Source organism: Schistosoma mansoni, chromosome W, assembly GCF_000237925.1.
Source record: "Schistosoma mansoni strain Puerto Rico chromosome W, complete genome".
NCBI classification, from domain to species: domain Eukaryota; kingdom Metazoa; phylum Platyhelminthes; class Trematoda; order Strigeidida; family Schistosomatidae; genus Schistosoma; species Schistosoma mansoni.
Window position 1 is genome coordinate 37063764 of NC_031502.1, and position 18572 is coordinate 37082335.

Genomic DNA, 18572 nt, shown 5'->3' on the forward strand with positions numbered 1-18572 from the left:
CGTATTATTCTTCGTTTATCACTTGTGATATTTAAATTGGTAAATGCTTAACTTCGTGATCTGTCACTTTAACATCGCTAGATGTTGATAAAAGATTATTTTATGTACACTTTACTTGAATTTTATACTTCAATGAAGTGTTTGTTTGAAATGCCCATATAGAATTTTGTTCTCAAATTTCAGAAGGTTCACTTCTCATATCCAAATATATAAACTCCATACTCATATATTCCTATGGTAGCATAAACTATAGTTTCGAACATTACGTGTTGAGTTTTTTAAAGCTCAAATTTTTATGTATCGGGTAACTCGCCATTACATCTCAAACATTTTTTACTTAGATCCATGAGGAAAGTATATGCAGAAAATCGAAGGGTATATACTCGTCCACATGGAATCGAACCATAACCATATGCTGTGCCATCTAATTTTTTAAAACTAAAACCGACTGGTTGGAATACTGCATCTGTCTCTTGCTGCGGCCTTGATTTACCTCCGACTCTTGACTTATCATAATCCACGTTAGCTGAAGCTTCCTATTTAGTATCAGGGACGAGTCTATTGAATGTGTCAGTATTTCAGTTGATAACGCTCAGTCAACACTACAAATTAGAAATCATGAAATTAGGTACTCCATAGTCATTATATTGATCGATTCCGATAATTTTTTCAATGCTCCTTTAGTTATACTCTACAGTAAATTGTTAACAGGTAAGTTAATACACCGATGAATAACTATTAAATATAGTTATCTATCTACCGTGTTTCATCCATCCTCTTTTGCTAGATTATGTTTTTCGATATTCTGAATAATTTTGCTTGAAATAACTCATGACAATCCTTTTTCGTTGTGGTTATTTTTTAGTAAGGAATGGCCCCAAGAACTTTTCGGTGGTCAAAACGAGATTGCTTATCACCTGAAACCGAAACAATTAATTTGGTCGCCCTTGTATTCGAAGATTCTGAATTATTTGAAGCGGAAGCAGCTGAATTAAGTGTTGACGAGTCAGACGACTCTTTTTCTCTACTTATTCGTAATGACAGTTTATTCGGTGAAATCTGTTTAGAGGAATACAGTACATTACCTAGAAGCTATCATTCAAATTTATCTGCGCATAGTTTGGCGACAACTTCAATTGTAACGCCAACTCATCATGCACAAACAATAGAATTTAACTTAATTTCTACCTCACCATTTGAGTCACCTGGATCAAATTCTAATGATCATAAATCACATTCCTCTTCAAGTTTCATTGATATTGGTCGAATTCATGGTTTTCTTTCTACGTTGCCTGTTCATGTCTTGAATATCAGTACCACTTTACCTTGGTAATTCTTTTTATGTTTAATCTATTAGTAAACAAAGATTTTTGAAGTTTTCGATTTCCTAAATTATTCTACCGTTGCCACTACCTTGGCGTGGTGGTAGAACTTGTCTATCGTAATGAAACAACCAGGCTATACTGGCTGGAACAATCGTTCCCCAAGGTCCTACCATGCCAGACAGGTCGGTTGAGGAATAATAAGACTAAAAGCAGCAAACTCAAGGTCCGAGGGCGAAGTTATGCTTTTGACTGTACAGAAGTGTGACGGCAGTAAGGTTTTTCCCTCAAAAAACCGGCATAACAGCGATGCTGTCTTCCCATAAAGAAAGGGTGAGGTTAGAAAAGATCAACCATAAGAATGCGCACCTCGCTTTATCCCACGGATATTGGTCTCCGACGGTCAAGTCTCAAAAAGTACAGATCTAACATAAAAATTACTCACAACAAGATCATGTGTGACCGGCCTCAAGCAGTTGTCCCGTGAGCACTGCGGTCACGCTCTCAGATCACTTATACCACCTCTAACCCAATCTCCTTATCAGGTACCTCTAGAAAAACCCTTCCTCAGTGTGGGAAACCGGGAAGCAGTAACCGCCCTCATACCTCTAACAGCACTCAAGATCACTGTATTCATAATCAGTTTCCATCTTTAATTCATATTACCTCTCGTACCTCGACTATCAACTCCAAATATCCTTCTTCGACTTCCTCCTCTAGTGCACGAAATCTGTCTCAGGTCTACTGAAACCTCTCTCCAAACTACACATTGGAGCCTCAAACGTACGTACCCTACGTCAGATCGGCCAGCAGCCCTCCTAGGCCAAGACCCTAGAATCTTTTAACATTGATGTATGCTGTGTATCCAAAACACGCATACAGGATCCTAGTGTGGTTATTCACTTAACCTCACAAAACCAAGACGGGGAGCCGACGAGATATACCCTCTGCTTATCTGGCTACTCGACGGCAAGCTCTAGTGGACTGACGGGTATGGTTATAGCACTAAACATGAGTGTAGAGCAAACACTTTTAGAATGGATCCCTGTTATCAGTCGCCTATGTGCTGTTCGGTTAGACGGCTCCGTAAGAACTCGGAAGGAGAGGGACACTCGTCGTTACCTTTTCGTCGTTTCTGCCTACGCTCCCACTGACTGCAGCTCAGATGAAGTGAAAGATGAATTTCACAGAAAGCTTTCTGAACTTCTTCAAGAGGCTAAACACTCAGACATAGTACTCGTAGCAGGTGACTTTGATGCCCAATTAGGTAGCTTAAACCAATCAGAAAGACATTGAAATGGGTATTTCGGTATTTTGGCTCAGCGAACAGATGATGGTGACCATCTGTTTTAAGTGTGCTCAGATTCGTTTAATTTTAGCAGGCACCAATTTTAAACATGAGACATCGTCTAACATGGTGACCTCCCACACCAAACCAACGATGGACTGAAATAGACCACATTGCCATCAGTCATCGTTGAAGATGCTCGTTAGAAGACTGTCGCTCGTTCTGGAATACATGTTTAGACTCAGATCATGCTCTTATACGAGCAAGCATTCGCTTGTACCTCATTAGAGGCATAAAAGTCACATTAAGAAAACCCATTAAAGTTGAACTCAGCGACGAGAAGACTGAAAGTAAATCTCAGGAACAACTGGAGTTAAACTTAGGCAATTTTAAAAACGAGGCTGACCCAGATGTTGATTGGAAAGATATGAGAACAGCTGTGAAAACAGTAGAGACATCTATAAGTGATTTGAACCAAAGGGTTGCGAAAAACCAGTGGAGTTCTGCGACATCTATTGCACTGATAGATTCTCGTAAACTCATCCGATCAGGCTCTAAGCACGATAAAGAGTGAAAACAAATCAGATCTAGCTTAACCATAAGTCTACGGAACGATTGTGAGTAGTGGTGGGCAACGAAAGCAAAAGAGAAAGAAAAGGTAGCGGCTGTAGGTAAATCCAGACAGCTTTTCAGACTAGTAAAAGAAACCGAAATTAAGAGTTCAAGTGTAAGTGAGACGACACTCTTATCTGCTATCAGTTTAGACGTTGAGAAAAGTAAGCAGAACACTTTAAGGAACGATTCAGCTGGCCTTCAGCTACTCTACAACTACCCACTATTTCCAATCAGCCTGAATGGAACATTGAAATGGGTTCCCCGACTCTAATTGAAGTTCGAAAACCTACAGCCAATCCGAAACGAGGAAGAGCAGTTTGTTTAGATGGATTGGCTCCAGAGGTCTTTAAGCATGGTGGTCCACTTTTAGTGATTAGGCTGACTAATATTGTAGCTCAAATCTGGGAGTTGGACGTAATCCCAACTGACTGGTCGCAATCACTGATTTTTCCAAATATATAAGAAGGGTTCAAAATCATCCTGTGATAACCATAAAGAGATTATTTTGACTAATATAACACCTTAAATACTAGCCTCAATAATTATCGGGCGCCTAACAAAGATTCGTGAACAGGAAACACGAAGAAATCAGGCTGGCTTCAGACCTGGTCGCTGCTGCATCGACTACATACTCACTGTTCGTCAAATTTAAGAGCACAGGCATACTTATAAGCATCCGACGATGACACATTTTCTTGACTTAAAAGCAGCATTTAAAGTGGTCGAACGCGCCGACAACTTCACTTATCTTGGACGTCTGTTCAGCCCTAATGGGTTGGTGTTTAACGAAATCGCTGCACGAATTCAGAAAGCTCGTTTGCCTTTTTGTTAACTTACGTCACCTATGGTGAAGGCGAGATATCCGTTTATCAATTAAGGGAAGAGTATACTGAGCAACAGTTCACTCCGTTTTACTTTACGGCTGCAAAACGTGGCCATTAAGAGTAGAGGATACTCGTAAGTAACTAGTATTTGGTCACGGATATTTTAGAAACATTGCTCTCATCTGCTGGGATCACCGGGTAAGTAATAGTGAGATTAGACACAGGGTATTAGGGAATGATGGTAAAACATTGGATGAGGTTGTGAATCTTCATCGATTGAGATGGTTGTGCCACGTGTTACATATGCCTGAACACCGACTAACACGACGCGCAATGCTGACTAGTGTTGGAGACGGAAGGGAAACGTTAGGGGCGACCACAGCAAAATGTCTCATCATCACTTCATAAGGTCACTAACTTCTAGTCGGTAGATGCAGACTACTTGGTTGGGGTCCGCGTGACTATCGTAACCAATCGTTGGAGACTAGGTGACATGACTCAGAATCGATCGCAATGTCGTAGGTGTATGCACTCTTTATCTTTCCTTAAACCTTAAGATTAAAATTGCTTTATACTTTTTCTCCCATGAACTATTTCTTTCTTCCTGTGTTATATCCTTATATACAATCTTTGTTTTATATAGTACCACCATTAAATTAATTACTTCTATCAATTCGGTGTTCATCTTGTTGTTCTAATGAGGCATGGCAACTCGGACCGATGCATATATGTGCCTTGTCCTACGATGTAGCTGACTGACAAATCTCTTCATTTAGCTGGTTATTTTATGGGTTCCTTAAGTCAACTATCGAAATGATTCTTAAATTGATTAGATTTCCCTACGATATATAGTCTGTTATTTTTCCCTCGATTGGTTTTACTGTTATTTACAAAAGTATTCATGAAATATCTAATAGATTAATAAATTGAAAAAATTGATTTAATTAGTTTTTGAAGTTGTATATCCGTTTGAAATTGAACACTCGCATTTTGTCCTGGTTTGAAGGGTATCCGTTTCATGTACACATGTCATTTCTCCAAAAAGAACATCAGAATACTGGATTGGTTTGAAGCCCGTGTAACTAGGCTGTTATTATGAGAGCAGTTGCTTTGTCTAGTTTTATTATCAGTATTCTCGCGTATATTACATGTAGGACCAGTGATCTATTTCGCGAATGACACAGGGACCAACAAACAATAGCTGAGACCTTAACATCTGTTGATCCTCAAGTTCTTTTGAATCTAGTATCCAATCAAGAAGCAGAATTAACAAGCAGAAGTCTTTTTTATTGTACTCTGTTCATAACTTGAAGCTTGTGTGATAATATAGGTTAAATATTTGGCCTCACCGTAACATATATGAAATTGCAATGTATATACAAATCAGTCGTAAGGGATGCGAAAATGGAGACATATGAGGATAATTAAATAATGATTAGTCCAAGATAGTAGGACATATGGCAACAGTCAACCGAACGAAATCTTTCAAATAGGAGAATATTAGACTACAATAATTCAAGAATCCATCTGATAGTTCTGAAAGTTTAACTTCGCTCAAATCCTCTTCGATATGACAACATACATGTTCATCATTGCTGTTGTTGTTTCCAGTGTGATTCAAAGTCAAATCTTTATAGCGTTGTTAATTGAATTGCTCAGGCTCTAAGATAACTACATCTTGATCAATTGGTATTAGTTGTTGACAAAGCCTATCATTAACTGTTTTTAATTAATAGATTTTCACGTTTTTACCTATTCTCGTTTTATATTTTTCAAAGTTTTCACCTAAATGTCGCTACCTTCAAGAAATTTACACATATTATTGGTGTGTGAGAATTCAAAGGTATTCTTACTTATTCTTAATATAATAATGAATATTGATGTTCATGGTGTATGATGTTTACTGTCAAACCAGAATGATTTTCACATGAATTGATGATTAATTTTTAGCCAATAGGTATCTTAATAATTGCCCCTTGACATATTTTTAGAAATTCTATATAGATTTTCATATTATTAGTCGATTGTTTTACTGTTCGGTTAGCGGGTTCGGACCTTACTCCACATGCTTTGTTTTGAACAACCGTGAATTAGTATCAGTAAGCGTCGCGTAAACTTTAACTGAAGTCCAAGAAAATAAAACAGTTTTTAGTTTCTGACTTCCGTTTACTCTTAATCTAATTAACATATCTGTTAGTAAAAGATTTTGTTTTCTTTCTTTTCATACAGTTCACCTTCTTCGTGGCCGTGGCATTTACTTGCTTACACTGATTTTCCAGATTTTGTGCATGCTATTACTTCTGATTTAAACTGTTTCTGGAATTTATTCAATGGAAATACGAGTAAACATTCAAATTTTATTGATGTTATCCCATGTGATTCAGCGTTTGACTTGACAACTTGTAATTTAACATGTTGTCAAGCTGAAGTTGAACTAGTTCAATGTGATGATACATTCATCCAAACTAATTATCAAATGAGATGTTTAAATCCATCAACCTCAACAACGACAAATGTAAAAGACAGTGCAATAATTACTCATAAATGTCTTCAAGCTAGTCAAAAGGTGAGTATTCTGTATAATTTAATTAATTGATTCGTATCTTCATTCTATTCAAAGAAACAAAGATATAATTAAAGTTTTCGATTCCCATTCTGTCTCAGTTTTTTAATTGATAGTTTCGGAATAAGTGTCTGATTTATAAATATCATTTTTACCTGCTCATTCGCACTATAAGTAACTTTATATTTAAATTTATTAACTACAATTAGATCGTTTTCGCTCCCGTAACCCACATTAACTGATATTTAATTCTAATTGGAACCATGAACCGATAAATGTCAGACTATCATTAAAAACCTAGAAGCACTGGACGGCCGTTTCGTATGAGTATGGTGCTCCTCAACGGTGCTCATCCACGATCTTGCACTCGATACTCGAACTTGGGACCTTCTGTCTTGTGCACGAACGCCGAACCGCAGACTAATCAGCCGGCTTCCAACGGTATTTGTGTCTAACTTCAGCCAATCAACGATATCGCACGACCATCCTCCATTGTCTTCGGTGAGTAACTGTCTCATACCTGACACGGTAGAACTCCTCTGGCCACGGTTTCTCACTAGAACTCCGAGAATTACTTCTCTTAGCTAGTTATTAGTGAAGACATGATAATTATCAATATCGATTTGTGATCTTAATTAAGCTCAACAGTCTCCACAACCCTATGCTGATGATATTGAATTATTATAAATTAGTGGATAGTGAAAATTTGTTTGAGGTTGGTTTTAGTACCCTTCACTGTAAAATTTTGGACCGAAGTCAGACAAGGCTGTCTACTCTCCCCACTCCTCTTTCTTCTGGTGATTGACTGGATTATGAAGACGTCGACATCTAAGGGGAAGCACGGAATACAATAGACATCTCAGAATCAATTAGACGATTTGGACTTCGCAGATGACCTAGCTGTCCTATCTCATATAGACGAAGACAACAAATGTAGCAACAGCCTCTGCATCAATAGGCCTCAACATACACGAAGGAAAAAGCAAGATTCTCAAATACAACATGGAGAACACCAACCCAGTCACACTTGATGGCGAAACTCTGGAAGAGGTAGAAACATTCACGTACCTGGAAAGCATCATTGATCAACAAGAAGGATCGGATGCAGATGTAAAGGCGAGGATTGGCAAAGCAAGGGCAGCATTTCTACAATTAAAGAACATATGGAACTCAAAACAACTGTCAACTAGCTTCAAAGTGAGAATCTTCAATACGAACGTCAAGATAGTCTTACTGTACGGAGCTGAAACGTGAAGAACTACTACATCCATCGTCAAAAAGGTATAAGTATTTATAAACACTGGTCTACGCGAAATACTCAACATTCAGTTGCCGGATACTAACAGCAACAGCGTTTTATAGGAGAGGACAAACCAGCCTCCAGCAGAAGAGGAAATTGGGAAAAGACGTTGGAAGTGGATCGAACATACATTAAGGAAATCACCAAACTGCAACACGAGGCAAGCGTTTACTTGGAATCTGGAAGGGAAGCGGAAAAGAGGATGGCCAAAGAACACATTACGCCGAGAAATAGAAGCAGATATGAAAAGGATGAATGTTAACTGGAAAGAACTAGAAAGGATTGTTTGTGACAGGGTTGGATGGAAAATGCTGGTGTGCGGCCTATGCTCCTCCACGAGGGGTAACAGGCGTAAGTTAGTAAGTAAATGTAAAATGTTAAAACGATTTAGACTATGTTTTTCTCTTAAACTTTATTTCACGAAAATGAGTTTATCATAACTCCAATGAAAATAATTCGTAAAGTAATATTAATAAAAATTATTATCTAAAGATTTCCTATTAAAATTAGTAACAAATTACCATGTTTCTGGGAAATGAGGTGTAAAGTGTAATTATGTTGTTGAATAAAATAGAAAGATCGGTTCTGTTCAAATATCAATCGGTGTAAATAATTTCATATGATCTTACTATACATCATCAATCATAATTATGCCAGTAAAATACCATGTGATACTGTTACTTTTAGAATAGATAATAACAGCAAGTTATCATTTTAATTTTGGATTTTGACCATTATGTTAATATAATACTTAAAGATGAAAAAGAAAATGTACAACTGAAAAATAAATAAATAATAATACTATTAATAGTGAATGATCATAATAATAATGGCTATGTTTTCATGTTTTCATGAAAAGTACATATAGAGTATATGATTAGAAAAATATATTAGTAAAAAATGTTGTCTTCAGTTAGATCTTCATCGGGCTTTGGTATAATATGCAGTAACATTAGTACATGGATATATAAATATTATCAAATCAATAATGGCAGTTTATCAGTTAATGATAATATTGAAATAGATTACTCAACTAAACATAATAAGTTAAAAGGTATACACTGATATTTTGATGGTAAGTATACCAATTGTGATAAGAATAATTACACTTTGAACAAATGTCTCAACATAGGGAGAGAGTTAAAATGTATGAAAATACACATTGAAATAGCTATCAGTACAAATTATTAAAATTACTTATCAAGAAGTGTGCAATCGGTGATCGTATTTAGATGCATACTTACTGAGTCGCTATTGTCTAATTATGATCTCTAGTTTTTCAGTTGTAAAGAGTGATTTGAAAAAAATTGTTTAATGTACTCTAACCGGACAGGTGTTTCCTTCCATTAAGACACTGCTTATCGGTGGATATAGAGAGGTATCACCGGTGCATTGGATGATCCTCGTGTTAGGCAGAGAATTGATTAAAGTTAGAAATTCATATCAGTGGGTGTCAACCCTCCCACCTCGTGATTAAGGGCTCACTACAAGATCTAACAGTTTCGAGTTTAATCTGTGGTAAGGTAAGGTGGTCGATGAGGTATCTCATACTACGATATATTAGCCGTTTAGTACTTTCTGGTCCTCAAAAGTACCCTAAGATTAATCCTTGATTTATATAAATCCCAAATACTACACGTCTTTTAATTATAATTTTATAGCCGCTTAACTCAAATATTGATACATCACTTACTTGACGAACTCCGCCTGTAGACCCTCTGGGGTTACTACTGGTCCCGACCCTGGATAAAGCAGAAGGGTTGGGTATGGGATTAACCAACTCATTTTGTAGAAGACTAACCCGCTAAAACACTCTAACCAGAAAAAAATATTCAAACCATTTAAACTCTGCGCTAGGAGTCAGAAGGTCTTCATTTGGAAGGGTTATGATGCTTCATGGTGAAAACCAAGTTCCTTCGGAAGTCACGAAGCTGATTCCCTCTCTGACAACCAGAGCAACCATTTATTTAGGTACATGGAATGCTCGTACAATGTGGTGGACTGGGAGAGTCATACAAGTTGCTACAGAAATGACGCGATACAACCTGGAGGTTCTTGGGATCAGTGAAACACATAGAACTCAGGTTGAACAACGACTATCTTCAGCGGATCTGCTGTCATACTCCGGCCATGAAGAAGAAAATGTCTCACGTGCGCAAGGCGTTGGATTTATAGGATGGAAATCTCATGGACCCAGGATCATCAAAGACTCTTTCAAAACAAAAAAGAGGGCATTACAATGAACATCATCCAATGCTATGCGCCTACCAACGACTACGACGCAGACTTTAAAGACCAATTCTACGATAGGCTGCAGTCGATCGTCGAGAAGTGCCCAACAAAAGATCTGACCATTCTGATGGGAGATTTAATTGCCAAGGTTGGAGTGGACAACACTGGATACGAAGACGTCATGGGACGACATGGACTGGGAGAAAGGAACGGAAATGGTGAGATATTTGCAAACCTATGTGCCTTCAATAAACTGGTCAGAGGTGGCATCATATTCCCACACAAATCATACACAAAGCCACTTGGATTTCACCGGATCACACCACACAGAATCAAATCGACCATATCTGCATCAACAAAAATTTCAGGAGGACGATGGAGGATGTGAGAACCAGAAGAGGAGCTGATATAGCATCCGATCATCATTTGCTGGTCGCCAAGATGAAACTAAAACTTAAGAAGCACTAGACAATGGGGCGGACAACATCACAAAAGCTTAATACGGCTTTTCTTCGGGATACTGACATACTCAACAAATTCAAGATAGTCCTCAGCAACAGATTCGAGGCCTTTCATGATCTACTCAATGGAGAGGGAGCTACTGTGGAGAGCAACTGGAATGGGATAAAAGAGGCAATCACTTCAACATGTCATGAGGTTATGGGCCACAAGAAACACCATCAAGAGGAATAGATCAGTGTTGGCACACTGGATAAGATTGAAGAAAGGAGAAACAAGAAGGCAGCAATCAATATCAGCCGAACAAGAGCAGAAAAAGCCAAGGCACAAACCCAATACACAAAAGTAAACAAGCAAGTGAAGAGTAGCATCAGAACCGACAAACATAAATATATGGAAGATCTAGCTATGACAGTGGAAAAGACTGCAAGAGAAGGAAACACGATTGATGAACACGGTAGATGTGATGCAGATATGAAGTTGCGAATCGGCAAATCAAGAGCAGCATATTCACAACTGAAGGACATCTGGCACTTAATACAAGTGTCGAAACAGTTCTTCTGTATGGGGCGGAAACTTGGAGAACTATGAAAGCCATCATCCAGAAGATGCATGTGTTGATTAACAGTTGTCCACGCAAAATACTTCGGATCTGTTGACCAGACATTATCAGCAACATTCTACCGTGGGAGAGAACAAACCAGATTCCAGCGGAGGACGAAATCAGGAAGAAGCTCTGGAGGTGGATAGGACACACATTGAAGAAAGCATCCAACCCCGTCACAAGGCAAGCACTCACATGGTATCCTGAAGGTCGAGGGAGAAGAGGAAGACCAAAGAACACATCACGCCGAAAACTGGAGACAGATATGAGAAGAATAAACTAGAAAGGAAAGCTCAGGACAGAGTGGGTTGGAGAATGCTGGTCGGTGGCCTATGGAGTAACAGGCGTACGTAAACGTACGTACTTAACTTACTCAACGACTGATTAACATACAGGTATTTCCACATAATCCTTGATGTTGAAGATTGATTGCCACCGAGAAATATATTGCTTAGTACTTAATAGAGTACTAATGAATTTTAAAATATTCTTCCATACCTTAACTATAGATATAACAACATTTTCAATTTTTATTATTTTTATTTTTCCAGTTAGTCCCAGTTTTGTTTGCTGGAGACCAACTTAAAATCAGTGATGAAATAAATATTGTCTTATTCCCTTTATCCGGTCTACATCCAAATCTCTTAAATGATAGTCAACTGTGCCATGCCACCTTTACAGCTGTATACTTACTCCTCATTAATGATGATTCCAAACCTGAAATTTATACCAGTGTGGATGTATCAGTATCTAATACAAGTACCAATCACGTACAAAACACTGAAGTGTCTTATGATCGGGGCCTTCTGGACGATACTTTTTCTGATAAAAATGACCAGCTAAACAATACACCTGTCGTTCTTGCACTTCTAGTTCAAATTTTACCATCAAATAAGCTTACTTGTCCGATCACAGTTAACCACAAGTTATATCCATTTTCTATGGCATCTGATTCAAAGTTATTTAATGGCCAAAAGTTTACCGTTCTTTTGGCTGTGGTCGATTTGTTAGTTAGTAAGGATGGTATGTTGTTTATTTGTGTATTTATTTATTTCATTTTTTTGTCTAACGTGCTTTTTTCTCGTATGTCGAATTACTTAACTCTATCTCCAAGTCGATTAAAATCAACCTGTCATATTTTTACAATTATTCCACACTCTGCCATGTAGTTGGTCAGAAGTTTGCTGGTTAGAATTTAACTGTTAGGATATAACTGTACTTCTAACTATATCTTGGATTGTTTATAAAAAAATGTCTCTAATCCTTTAAGTATTTTGAAAGCTGCAAGTCTTTCTTTTGCTTGACATTTCTCTTCTTAACACCATTTTAACGGTAAAAATTAGCTTATTAAGAACATATAATGGTTTATATCTGTCGTTCAGTCGTATAGTAAATCTTCAGATAAATTCGCCAAGCGAATTTTCTCCCATGTATGTGTCTGGAAGATACGATTAGAAACATGTTTTAATGTTAATTTATATCAAGGTATGAATTAGCTACTTAACTTCCCAATTAAAACTCTCTAGATCAGGCTTAGAATTTTTTCATTTACTTCAATTTAGGGAGTCTTGTAGCCTTGCTAAACAAGTGACAAGAACACATTAGTTGAATACCTCTAAAAGTACATTTTTAGATTTCTCGTTAAAATCCGTCCGATTCTATAACCTCATCTGTCAAAACTAACATGGAGAGGATATGGATGTACAAGATTCAGTTTCATTATATGTGAAAAAATTATATTTGAAATAGTCTCAGCGATTGAAATTTAAATAATTCCAACGTTTCGTCCAGCTAACTTGTCTGGACTTCTTCAGGGAATAATCAAAATCAAAAACATCAAAGAAATATATAGTGTTTTTACAATCATATCAAAATCTCTAATACTTTTTAATCCAATCATATTTGGATGTCGAAGTTTTTGTAAACAGGATAATGAGTCAGTTGAATGAGAATCAAGTGAAAAGTTCAACGATGTGAATTAAACGAGACTGCATGAATTGTGTGTATGTATGTATGTGTAAGATGAGTTATTAATGAATGATATTCAGTGTTGATATGTTTCTATGTGAAGTAAAATAGGAATAAAAGTGCAAAATGAAGGTTGAAAAGTTTTTCTCCTTTCTGAATCATCGAAGTTGCAAATAAAATGAGAATCATCAAGTACATAATTGTAATGTTAAACATAACTCATATTGATTTCAGTCATAATAACGATCCATGTGAAGTAAACAGGTTGAATAAAGGAAGAAAAGGTCAAATTACTTATTGAAGAATATTTGCCAAGTGGTAGCTAGCTGAATACCATCCTTTCTGTTTAGGCTGTTCTTATTCGCCCATATATACAGCGCTTCTGCTGTCAATCTTTCTTTGTGAGTGTTGAAACCTTTCTGAAGTATTTTGGCCCCTTCAAAATTAATCATGTGTCCCGTTTCCAACGCATGTAACGCTATTGCAGACTTATTCTCAAGTTTCTTTAAGTCAACCGAGGTTTTGGGAACGTTTTTTAAACACTGTTTGTGTTCCTTCAACCTTACCTTCAATTGTCTGGATGTTTCTCCAATATAAGCCGCATTACAATCATGACAATTGATCTCATAGACAATATTTTGTTGTTCTTCCTTTGGTAACCTATCCTTAACCTTCACCAATGACGATCTTATAGTGTCACATGTTCTAAGATACACTCTTATATCATGTTTGTTTAAAATCCGTCTGATTTCTTCCGATGTTTCGCTACGGTATGGTATGACTACAGTGGACTTCCAATCTTTCCGTACATGTTGCAGTTTAGCTTTTCTTTCCTTTCTAACAATCCTCTTTAAAAACTCTTTTGGGTAGTTGTTATCCCTAAGTGTAGCTAAAATCCTATTCAATTCAAATTGTTGGTCTTCTTCATCTGTAACAAGCTTCAGACTTCTGTTAATTAAATTTTTAACAACTGTGACTTTCGTACATAAAGCATGCGCCGAATCAAAATCTAAGTATCTATCTGAATGTGTTGATTTTTTGAAAACATTTATTTTCAACTTCCTATTATTAAGTCTTCGTTCAACCATACAGTCGAGAAATGCCAGTTTGTGGTCATCAGACTCTATTTCCTTCGTTAGATTAATTTGTTCCGAAATGTTGTTAACATTTGCAAACAATTCTTCCAAATAGTCCTGTTTAATGATAACAAAAATGTCATCTACATACCGTAGCCAGACCTTTGGTGGACAAACACTTCTTGCGATTGCACTAGTTTCGAGTGAATGCATGAATAAATTCGCAACAATCGGAGAAACTGGTGAACCCATAGCTATACCTTCTTTTTGTCTGTATAGGTCTCCTCGAAATATGAATAAGGTGGACCTTAAACATAGTTCCAAACACTTGATAAACTCAGATGGATCTAACGGGCAACGTAAATGTAAATCCAAATCAGATTCTAAACAAGCATAAATAATATCCAACGCTCTGTTGATAGGTACGTTAGTAAATAAGGAAGAAACATCAAAACTTGCCATTACTTCTTCTTCTTCTTCTATATCGATGGTATCAATAATATTTTTAAATTCCATAGAGTTTTTAATTCCATGATTAATTAATTTCTCATACGGTTTTAGTATTCTAGCTAAGTATTTCGCTAGGTTGTAAGTCGGTGAATTTGTGAAATCGACCACTGGTCTTAGTGGAGTACTATCCTTGTGAATCTTCGGGAGTCCATAGAATCTACAAGGGTTACAACTTTTTGGATTTAGCATAAACCATAAAGGCGTTCCGAGCTTGATCTTTAACGAATGTAAGATTTTACTTGTTTCCGCCTTAAGTTTATTGAGCGTAGTTCTGCTTTTTTCAACTTTGATTAGTTCATATGATGTTCCTTTGCTTTTTTCTCGTAGTCCAATTTGTTCATGATGACTGTAGTGTTCGATTGCTGGTATAATATTGAAAGACGATAACTGTGGTCTATTTATATTGAAATTGAGACCCTTTTTAAGTAATGAAATTTCATACATAGCCACTATGAATTTGGAGTCACTACGTTCAAGGGTAAAGAATATCGATGAAATTCTGTCCGTTATCACACCGAAAAAAATAAGATCTAATGTAAGTGAATTTTTCAAACTCAGAGAACAGTTTTATCATCAATCATCAAAACTACTACAGATTAGAAAGTTCCAAAAAATGTTGAAACATGCGTCAAACAGCAAAGTGAAACAAACTAGAGATAAATCGAACACAGTAGATATTAACAAAGTGTTAGTTAATTTATCTGATAGAATTCTCAACTCCCATGAAATTTCATTACTTAAAAAGGGTCTCAATTTCAATATAAATAGACCACAGTTATCGTCTTTCAATATTATACCAGCAATCGAACCAACATTGAACATACTTCCTAATGAAACAGCGAATGAATTGAGGAATAAGATAATGTCCGTGTTATTACGTCAAAAATCACAAAAATCTAATATGACTAAAAATGAGTTGCATGCATTAAAGCAACTAAGAAATGATAAGACAATTATCATCACAAAAGCAGATAAAGGTAACACTACAGTCATCATGAACAAATTGGACTACGAGAAAAAAGCAAAGGAACATCATATGAACTAATCAAAGTTGAAAAAAGCAGAACTACGCTCAATAAACTTAAGGCGGAAACAAGTAAAATCTTACATTCGTTAAAGGTCAAGCTCGGAACGCCTTTATGGTTTATGCTAAATCCAAAAAGTTGTAACCCTTGTAGATTCTATGGACTCCCGAAGATTCACAAGGATAGTACTCCACTAAGACCAGTGGTCGATTTCACAAATTCACCGACTTACAACCTAGCGAAATACTTAGCTAGAATACTAAAACCGTATGAGAAATTAATTAATCATGGAATTAAAAACTCTATGGAATTTAAAAATATTATTGATACCATCGATATAGAAGAAGAAGAAGTAATGGCAAGTTTTGATGTTTCTTCCTTATTTACTAACGTACCTATCAACAGAGCGTTGGATATTATTTATGCTTGTTTAGAATCTGATTTGGATTTACATTTACGTTGCCCGTTAGATCCATCTGAGTTTATCAAGTGTTTGGAACTATGTTTAAGGTCCACCTTATTCATATTTCGAGGAGACCTATACAGACAAAAAGAAGGTATAGCTATGGGTTCACCAGCTTCTCCGATTGTTGCGAATTTATTCATGCATTCACTCGAAACTAGTGCAATCGCAAGAAGTGTTTGTCCACCAAAGGTCTGGCTACGGTATGTAGATGACATTTTTGTTATCATTAAACAGGACTATTTGGAAGAATTGTTTGCAAATGTTAACAACATTTCGGAACAAATTAATCTAACGAAGGAAATAGAGTCTGATGACCACAAACTGGCATTTCTCGACTGTATGGTTGAACGAAGACTTAATAATAGGAAGTTGAAAATAAATGTTTTCAAAAAATCAACACATTCAGATAGATACTTAGATTTTGATTCGGCGCATGCTTTATGTACGAAAGTCACAGTTGTTAAAAATTTAATTAACAGAAGTCTGAAGCTTGTTACAGATGAAGAAGACCAACAATTTGAATTGAATAGGATTTTAGCTACACTTAGGGATAACAACTACCCAAAAGAGTTTTTAAAGAGGATTGTTAGAAAGGAAAGAAAAGCTAAACTGCAACATGTACGGAAAGATTGGAAGTCCACTGTAGTCATACCATACCGTAGCGAAACATCGGAAGAAATCAGACGGATTTTAAACAAACATGATATAAGAGTGTATCTTAGAACATGTGACACTATAAGATCGTCATTGGTGAAGGTTAAGGATAGGTTACCAAAGGAAGAACAACAAAATGTTGTCTATGAGATCAATTGTCATGATTGTAATGCGGCTTATATTGGAGAAACATCCAGACAATTGAAGGTAAGGTTGAAGGAACACAAACAGTGTTTAAAAAACGTTCCCAAAACCTCGGTTGACTTAAAGAAACTTGAGAATAAGTCTGCAATAGCGTTACATGCGTTGGAAACGGGACACATGATTAATTTTGAAGGGGCCAAAATACTTCAGAAAGGTTTCAACACTCACAAAGAAAGATTGACAGCAGAAGCGCTGTATATATGGGCGAATAAGAACAGCCTAAACAGAAAGGATGGTATTCAGCTAGCTACCACTTGGCAAATATTCTTCAATAAGTAATTTGACCTTTTCTTCCTTTATTCAACCTGTTTACTTCACATGGATCGTTATTATGACTGAAATCAATATGAGTTATGTTTAACATTACAATTATGTACTTGATGATTCTCATTTTATTTGCAACTTCGATGATATGTACTTGACGATTCTTTTTCAACCTTCATTTTGCACTTTTATTCCTATTTTTACTTCACATAGAAACATATCAACACTGAATATCATTCATTAATAACTCATCTTACACATACATACATACACACAATTCATGCAGTCTCGTTTAATTCACATCGTTGAACTTTTCACTTGATTCTCATTCAACTGACTCATTATCCTGTTTACAAAAACTTCAACATCCAAATATGATTGGATTAAAAAGTATTAGAGATTTTGATATGATTGTAAAAACACTATATATTTCTTTGATGTTTTTGATTTTGATTATTCCCTGAAGAAGTCCAGACAAGTTAGCTGGACGAAACGTTGGAATTATTTAAATTTCAATCGCTGAGACTATTTCAAATATAATTTTTTCACATATAATGAATTCTCTATACTCGGCGCCCAATTATTGTCAAACTATTCGTTCTTACCTTGACGAATATTCGTATAAGATTCAGTTTGTTACTTATTCGGTAAATTTTGTTGATGACTTGGGATTTGTGTGGAAAGCTAATTTCTTTAGATGATTGAACAAATTAGCCTGCGTTTACTTGTTAAATTGAATGTTTAGCATGTTAGTTTTTTGGCGTTATCCCTTAAGTTTTATTCTCTCCATTTGTTTTACTAGATAATGATGAATTTCAGTTACACAGTGTCTTGCATCAACGTTTAACTTATTTATCCGACTTCAAATTTGAACTTTTTTTCCACAACCAAGCATAGACACATTATCCCCATTTTCGAAAAACCATGACTGCATTTGTTCTTGCTATAAATGTGCAATATTCACCTAACCATGACATTTTACGATATTTATTATGTTTTCATCTTTGTTTTTGTGCCTTTGTTATTTTGTTTCCTTTTATGCATTTTTAGTCCTTTGTTACGTCACTTGTCTTATTTCAATTGGTGGTATCTCATTTCTCTTGTAATATTATTACACATTTAAATTACCAGTGTTCCTTTTTCAAAGAAAGGCATTTATTGGTTTTCCGTTGTCCACGGGTTCTTTTAAGTTTGTCTT

The 18572-nt window shown here is 36.2% G+C and overlaps 1 protein-coding gene across 1 annotated transcript; it reads left to right on the forward strand.

The window, feature by feature from the left end:
- Positions 1–848: 848 nt before the first annotated feature.
- Smp_146870 (hypothetical protein) lies at positions 849–18271 on the forward strand (the record flags this gene model as incomplete). Its single annotated transcript, XM_018789578.1, has 4 exons — positions 849–1329; positions 6279–6615; positions 11759–12230; positions 18177–18271. Exons 1-4 carry the CDS (start codon positions 872–874, stop codon positions 18269–18271), a joined length of 1362 nt encoding a protein of 453 aa, XP_018655006.1. The 5' UTR covers positions 849–871.
- Between the last annotated feature and the right edge of the window lie 301 nt (positions 18272–18572).